Genomic DNA, 8,761 nt, shown 5'->3' with positions numbered 1-8,761 from the left:
AGCATTGTGCTGTAGGGGTATTTTGCTGGAAACAGGACTGTTGCACTTTAGAAAATAGATGGAATAATGAGGAAAAAGGATTATTTAGAAATATTGAAGCAAATCCTCAAGCCTTGGAGTGGAAGGCTACCCCAAGAGTTTGTTTCAAGTTTCAAATGTAAGCATTTGACCCACTGAAAATCTTATATAGTAAATAAAAGCTAGTCTCTTATGTATTATTGTGAAATGACCTCTTATGGAAATAAAGCAAATGCTCTAATTGACTTAACACAGGAAATGTATGGGAACATGAAATGTGTGAATTTGTGTATTTAGGTATTTAGTGTGTTTTGTGGTGGACTTTTCTGTTAAAGTAAATCCAATCAGGGTTGAACTTAGTCTGCTGCTTTATAATCCAGCAAAAAATAATAATAAAATGAATCACTGAACTGCCAATTTCAGCTACTTACCAATAGCCCAACCAATTTTGTAGGTAACCTCTTTAGAGCGAGCTGAATATCCGTAGGAATTCTGCGCACTCACAGTTATGTTCAGTGGATCCTCTAACAGTGCACTGCTCTGGAATTTGCATATTTTCTTCTGAGATTCACAAATATATTCTTCGTTCTGCCTGCAGAAATCCCACATACATAAAAATAAAAGAATTAAAATCACTCATAAAAATCAGGGGTTAGATCCGCAAAACATTCTTAAGAATAAAATTCTTCTCAACTGCCATTTTCTTCTTATTTTCGAACTTAAGAAAAAAAGTTAAGAATATTTTGTATTCCTTAAGAGTCTTCTTAAGAATCTTCTTATTTTTCCCCCAAGACTGTTCCTAAGACAAGAAAAACTTAAGAAACATTCAAATTCTTGAAAAGAATGTTCTTAGAAATCACCATAAATAAAGCTTAAAGCTTTTAATCACCTTAAAGCTAGGATAGCTGCCAACTTGTCGTATTCCCAAAGGGTAAGATTTTGAATGAATTTATTAGGCTGTTTCAAATATTAAACATTACAAAATGATAAAAACTTGTAACATATAATAAATCATGTATAACTACTACTATATTTTAGCGCTTGCCTACTTAAGTCTTTCTAAACTTTCTTTTCTTCTCCTCCATGTCAAATAAGCCGAATTGTTTCCTTTACATTTGAATCAGGAGGAGATTGCTACTAAAAAATGTATACATTTCAAATTTGGCAGTATTGAATTAGTCGTAACTATGACACCACTGTCAATTTTAAGAAGAAAAAAAAATTAAGATGTTCTTGAGAAAATATTTAAGAACATCTTAAGAATGTTTCTTAAGAACTTTCTTAAGAAGATTTTCATGAATTTGGCCCATAATCAGAGAAAGCTGGACAGCCACTTACTTTAGATGGACCGTGTAGCTTATACGTGAAGGGTATGGCTCATGATCCCACATACAGGTTACTTCAGGAAACGATTGATGCTTCATCTTTCCCAAACATGAGACATTTTGGGGACTGCTGACAAGAGCTGAGAGAGACATCATGGGTGGACATGTGTGTATTTAACATAGTAAACATGGGGTTTTGCATTTTTAACATACAGTACTGTGCAAAAGTCTTAGGCACATGTACAGAAATTCCATAATGCTAAGACACTTTTAAAAAAAAATAAATAGTAAGTGAATGAACAGTTTCTAAATATTACATTTTTATTTTAAAAAATAAAATATTACTTTTGAGCAATTTTATAGGAAGTCTTACAAGATAAGGTGTTAAACTTGCAGAAGAGTCACAAGAACTTATGATTCATACACCGTTCACACACATTTACATGTGTTTTTATTTCTCCCACATCATTTTGTTTTTCCACATGATTAGTTTATTTTCATCTGCTCCTTTTTTTCGCACAAATGTAAGGCATGTGTTTTTATTTTCCTCACATGCTTTGCTTATTTTCACGTTACTTTTTTTGTAGGACTTGTACTGGACATGTAGTTTTTATTTTTCATGTGATCGCACAGTAGTAACATGATTTTATACTGTATATTTTTACTTAAATTCACAGTGTGCAATTTCAGGGTATATATATAAGTTGAAATGCACTTGTTCTTCACATAAAAAACGTGTATTATTCATATAGCCACATGTGTAATTTACATAACCTTTGTAACCTTTTTTTTGTTGTTGGAAAATTAACTGTTTCGTAATTTCCTTTCTATAATGCAGAAAATATATTTGAAAAAATTGATGACAAAAGAACGGTACTTAAGAATTGTGCACAGCACTGTACAGCTTATTTAGTATATTGGGTGCATGCATATTATTGTAATTCAGTACTCACGGTACGTCTGGATGGAGGTTCCTTGCAATAAGACAGGCGTAGTAGTGTTTAAAAAACACTTCACTGTGCCTTTTTCTACAGAGAGATTGCGAATAGACACAGAGGCGAAGGTGGAGTTGAAGTCATAAAACCGCTCATCGATTTTCCTCTCATTGAGAGTCCAGAAGATTCTACTAGGATCGAACGCCGTCTTCAACTGGCAGCCACTACTGGATGAGGCTTTGATGAAAATTGTTAAATCGGAACCATATGGGACGATCGGGTTTCTCGGAACAATTTCGCAGCTTTCCTGATCTGATGACGAAATAGTGCATAAAAAAACTAATGAATTACGGGCACATTATCTCCCACAGCCAAATCTTATGAGTAAGGACAAAGGAATTACCCCATTTATAGTGTAAACATAAGCATTGGGAAGGGGAAGTAAAATATTTCACATTATAATGAATATTAGAAAGAAAGAAAAAAAAGTTCACAATGTCAGCTTTTGGTAGATACAGTTTTCAGTTTTACTTTTCCTGCACCTGCATCCCTGCTTCTCATTGCAGGCTGGCATTTTTAAACCTTGTGCACTCCCAAGAAAAATAAATAAATAGATATTATATTATAATATAAATAATAATTAATACCCAACGGTGCATTTCCTTGTCAGTGGGGTGGTACCCTTGAGGGAACATCTTATATATATTTGAATCTCAAGGACCATTCATCTACATTCATCCATGTGAGGAGACTGGAGACTATCCCAGTGAACTCGGGGCACAAGCCTGGAGACACCCTAGACAAGTGTCAACCCATCGCAGGGCACAATCGCACACACCCATTCACATACTATGGACAATTTGGAAATGCCAATCAGACTACAATGCATGTCTTTGAACTGAGGAAGGAAGCATACAAGCTCTGCCCACACAGGAAAGAGGTGGGAATCAAACCTTCAACCCTGAGGGTGTGAGACAAACGTTCTACCCACTAAGCCACCGTACCCCACACACACTTCTTGTACATTTAAGTAGCTTTTAGAGTAATAATGTACACGACGTGCACGAGAGACAAAAGCTGCATACCACCCCAACCTCAAGAAAAAAAAAGTTTAGCACTCTTTTTCTGAGAGTGTGCCTATTACATCAGGAGCACATTTTGCAGATGTGCATCAAATTAACATTCCACTTAACACAAACAGCATCGTAACCTCTGCCAGTCACCATGTTTTCGAATTTCAGGCAGAACATTATATAAATATTATATATATATATATATATATATATATATATATATATATATATATATATATATATATATAAACATTTCTTTTTTATCATTGTTTTTTTTGTTTTTTTTTTTACTTATCTGCACGCCCCCTCAGCATCCCATCCCCCCCAACACTACCACCATAATTAATGAGCCTGTACACTCAGCCTATATGATGCCTGAAAGTGCACTTAATGGAGCAGAGAGGCGTTTAACAGGCTGTGACATGCTCATGCACTTCCTTAGAAATTAGTTCCGATTTGTTAGAGAACTAGACTGGCATTTCCCGTAAATCGTTCAAACAACACATAAATAAAATAATGAATATTTGGAGAGAGGAAAACACTCACATATTTTATATATATATATATATATATACATACACACACATTTTATATATATATATATATATATATATATATATATATATATATATATATATATATATATATATATATATACACACACACACACACATACACACACACACACATCACTCACCTCTGCACACTACTTGAAGAAGTGCTGTCATGAGAAGAAACAAAGTAGTCCACATGTTTAGCTACTAATCCAGAGGTTTAGGTTAATGAAAGCGCACACGCGTTGGTCTTGTTCTTGGTGTTGTCCAGGATGGATCTCAAACAGATTACCTTTCTGAAGCTGTAGATGTCATAGAAAAGTCGGTTTGTCAGTTTGCTGTATTTCTGATTAATATGATGAACAGGATGAGGAAAGGAGCTCCTGTGCCATTCACTGCTCCATTCGGCGCCTAGTAGGCTGTTCAGAGCCCGTGCCCATCTGTCTTCTGTTCAGGGGGGAATAAAACAGAATTAAAAAGAAATCCTGTCGTGTTCATCACACTGCTGCACGTTAAATACGAAGACAGAGTCATCTTCCATATGCGTTACTTCTCTTACATGAGCATGCGCAGTGTGAAATCTGACGCACGCGTTCAGAGAGGCGTTTCGACCCGCATTCGTCTGTAGTACGAATAACTAGGGACTGCATGAAAGTCAGTCACATCCCAAACAGCTGAGCATAGCACACTGTAGTATTAAATAATAATACGCCACAGGAGGTGGAGTAAAATGTACTAGAATTTGTTTTGCTTGAATAGCTGTTTGGAATGGGGATAAGGAGTACTCGCCAAAACAAACAAACAAAAGTTGTTTTTCTTTTTTTAACAAATACTCAAAAGGATCCAACATTCATCCATGTATCCATCTTCAGCAACCGGTTTATCCTGTTCTGAGTCAGGGACGGATTTATAAATCCTGGGCAGGAACCTAAGCCACCTCCCCACCCAGATCTTATCTGCACGAACCAATGTCCAGGGCGTGAACGCCCTGCCCTATACAACACGAGACATGTATAATGCATGAATCATTCTTTCATTTAAGTGGTGTTGTTGATACACAGAATACAGGCTTACCTTAGGCGACTGGTTTCTTTCTTGCTTTTAACCTCACAATCATATCCTCCAAATCATCAAAATGTATTCCTTTAAGAAGCTCAGACTCGACAACCAGAAGTGACATTCAGTACTTTTACATGGACAACAATATTCTGATATTAACACGATAAAGACGATACTCTGATTAAGAAACTACCATGTAAACAGCGATTTCTGATTACCGTAATCCAGCTGAAGTCACACTCGAAGTAAACACACATCATGTGGAGTATTCCTATTTTAGTCGCATTATCGAAGTGCATTACAGACATGTACACACCTTAATCACACTGTTAACGTCGTGTGGGAGTTTTTGCGACAGGACACATCAAAAATTTTCTTTTCATTCGGCATCATCAATTTCCATTAAAACAACTCTCTCGCACCAGTCCTTACTTCGTACCCTCATGCAGTACATCCGAGTTTGTCAAGGTGGCATGAATGAAATGTTACCAAATGAAAGTACAGCGAAGGCCTGAATTTGTATCCGCAGTCGTCTATTTGCACGTACAGCGTGACAAATAATTAACTGTACTTGAAGCTTTCGTGAAATTAAAAATGAAACACCCCAAACTGTATACGGTACCATAACGAAGACGAAGCATATGTCGATACGTGAAATTCTGGAGGGACGTCGGACGGCGTGGCGCTGTGACGTAATGACGTGTGCCGTTAATCGATCTATGTTCTATAACATGGAAAACAGGTACGTGAAAGGAATATCCTAAAAGCGACTCATGTAAACACTTTAATCAGAATATTGTCTCATTCAGAATAAGGTCAATAATTAGATTACTGCTGTCCATGTAAATGTTGTCAGTGTTGAGTCAGTCTTTTTGGCCCATTTTAGCTCATTTGAATTCAACCCACAGGAAAAAATGAACATCCTCTGTTTTTTCCCCCATGCAAGTTTTCTTTTCATTGACACTTATTATGGATTTATGGTTATCCATGTTTTATACTGTACAACAGATCATTCTGGTCCACTAATTTGAATGGTCGAACGGTGTTCCAAAAGTGCTTACATTTAGTAGAACCACACCGGGATATTTCTCTGATGTTTCACCCGATGAAATTCCCCTTCCGAGAGAGAAACGGTTACTACAGTAGTGGTAGGGACATCATCAGCAGATGTGGCAAACAACACATTTTTCATGAATATAACTTTTGACTTGTATGGAAGTCAAAAATGAAAGCTTGTCGGATGAAGATGAAAAGGAAGAAGGGATGCCAGTTTCACTGGAAGCACCCTTAACATGCTATAACACGAGTGCGGCTTCTTCAGGATCCATTTCTGCTAGCAGAACAAAAATAAACCGAACATTTGGCAATATTGTGCCTGAAACGTCAATATTAATTTCTTGTGTACGCACGATCTCTGTGACTACACGTGGCATGGTTGTTGGTGCCAGGTGCCAGATGGGCTGGTTTGAGTATTTCAGAAACTGCTGACCTCCTTGGAATTTCACACACAACAGTCTCTAGAGTTGACATAGAATGGTGCAAAAAAAAAAAAAAAAAACACTAAGTGAACAACAATTCTGTGGGTGGAATCACTTTTTACAACCGTGGTGAGCATTTCCTATCATTTCCTAGCATTTCCGTGGTGAGCAATCCTTTGAGGTGGATGAGCAAACCATGAGGTGAATGAGCAGAAGACCACATTGGGTTCCACTCCTGTGAACTCAGAACAAGAATCTGAGGCTATCATTGGCACAGAATCGAGACAGAAAAAAAAATCACCTGGTCTTTTCCCAGTCTTCAACTGTAGAACGGTTGTACAAAAGCAGTATCACACTTGCAATTGTGCTGTTATACTGAATACCAGCAGGGCTGTGATTGGCTATGGCATTCACCCTGTGGGTTTGTGCCTACAACGAATCAATCCTTACTCTTGCTCGTAAGATATTGCGATAAAAACAGTTAGGACCTAACTAACCAGTAATTGGCTAATAATTCAGACCAATACACCAATAACATTTCTAAACTTATTTCAGATTCTGTGACTTTACAGACATGGGCTTGTGTTCTATTATGCAGGCTTGGGGAGTAATGGAATACATGTAACGGCGTTACGGAATCAGGATACAAAAAACTGGTAACTGTAATCCGTTACAGTTACGTCAAAAAACAAAGTCATCAGATTACAGGTACATGGGAATGGGAATACTATCAGGATTTACACTTTTATTCATTTGAAACCACAGAAATGAATGTTTTGACATAAGACAATACAGACATCTGCTTGATTACAGTTCTGGTTCTCTCTTGCCAGTCGTGACTCGCACGAGCAACCTCGTGGTGCGTGCGCAAATAAATTTTGCACAAAGTTAATCTGGTAGAAATGAACACGAACTGTTCTCCGAAATGCTTTTGTTAGGGTCCTTTTGTCATACGTCCTCTTGTTCGGACCTTATAAAAAGTGTCCGGCTAGGAATTCTAAATTTGAGAATTCGGCTTTAGTTTCGTTATGATGTGCTTATGGTCTAATACTTCATCATGTGTGCGCATATTTGCGTCGCTTTAACCCCTCTCTGTACTTCTCGCACACCAATTGGTCGATTCTAAAAGGCTTGCAGCAACTATTGGCTGAATTCCTGCCCCTCAACCGTTAACCTACTCTCAGCAAACGAGCTGTTATGTACAGTTTCAAACAGTTGCTTAACAATAACAGTGAATAACAGCTGTCCCGAGTTGAAACAACACCCAGGGCCATATCTAGAGTTAATTTCATGTTTTCACATTGCTCAGTATTATACGACCATTCAAATGTGCAAATGATGGAAGAAGGATCACTCATGGAATCTGATATTTTATTTTATTCCATGGACATTCAAAGAAAATAGGAAAAAAATTTCAAACTTGGGCATACTGAAATTTTATTTATGTACTGTATATAATTATGTGATGCAAATAGTGTATTTTTCAGTGTATTAAAGTCTGCATTCATACGAACACTGTTTTGAACACTATTAAGATAGCAGTCTTTAAAAAAAAAAAAAGTTTTCAACTTTTTGGAAAACCAGAATTTACCTTATCTTTTGTGATGGATGGTGTCCCTGATGCGGGTAACATTACATCCATCTTCAATACCGCATTATCCTTTTCAGGGTCGCGGGGGAACCTGGAGCCAATGCCAGGGAGCATCAGGCACAAGGCGGGGTACACCCTGGACAGCGTGCCAATCCATCACAGGGCACAATCACACACACACTCACACACCCATTCATACACTACGGACACTTTGGACATGCCAATCAACCTACCTTGCATGTCTTTGGACCGGAGGAAACCCCCACAGCACAGGGAGAACATGCAAACTCACGGCGCCACGGTGGGAATCGACCCCCCGACCCTGGAGGTGTGAGGCGAATGTATCAGGGACGCCGATACTTTATTTATTCACTTATTTTATTAAAACAAATCCAAACACTGAACATATTTTTAAGTGCTAAAAAAGATCATATAGAGATCACATAGCTTTTCTCTGGACTTTATTTACATGTGGCCTTGAAGTAATCAAAAAATAATCAGATTACATTACTTTCATATTGTGATACTTGGATTACGTTACTGATCACATTTTTTATGAAGTCATTTGTAACAGTGAACGAATACGTTTTTAAAGAAACCCTCCTGACTTTGTATGTGTTATATTGTGTGACAACATAATTCACCCTGGGACAAACCCAGTAGGCCTGGTCAGTAATCCTTCTTTGAGCACAGCAGATCCATAACAATCTACCAAAATTAACTTCTAT

The 8,761-nt window shown here is 37.5% G+C and overlaps 1 protein-coding gene across 2 annotated transcripts in view; it reads right to left on the bottom strand.

The window, feature by feature from the left end:
* The window catches only part of LOC108276999 (granulocyte colony-stimulating factor receptor), a 16,799-nt gene extending 12,006 nt beyond the window's left edge, over positions 1-4,793 (bottom strand). The window contains exons 1-5 of one of the 2 annotated variants that reach the window (XM_017489235.3): positions 4,465-4,793; positions 4,049-4,352; positions 2,297-2,590; positions 1,357-1,483; positions 450-610 (exon numbers count right to left, since the gene is read on the bottom strand). In XM_017489235.3, coding sequence (XP_017344724.1) covers positions 450-610; positions 1,357-1,483; positions 2,297-2,590; positions 4,049-4,103 — 637 coding nt within the window. In that variant the 5' untranslated portion in view covers positions 4,104-4,352; positions 4,465-4,793. The other variant, XM_053686970.1, reaches the window with a different exon arrangement.
* Positions 4,794-8,761: the final 3,968 nt, after the last annotated feature.

The sequence above is a fragment of the Ictalurus punctatus genome, chromosome 16 (assembly GCF_001660625.3).
Source record: "Ictalurus punctatus breed USDA103 chromosome 16, Coco_2.0, whole genome shotgun sequence".
In the NCBI taxonomy this organism is placed as follows: domain Eukaryota; kingdom Metazoa; phylum Chordata; class Actinopteri; order Siluriformes; family Ictaluridae; genus Ictalurus; species Ictalurus punctatus.
Note: the sequence above shows the minus strand (reverse complement) of the source record. Positions and strands in the feature narration are given on the sequence as shown.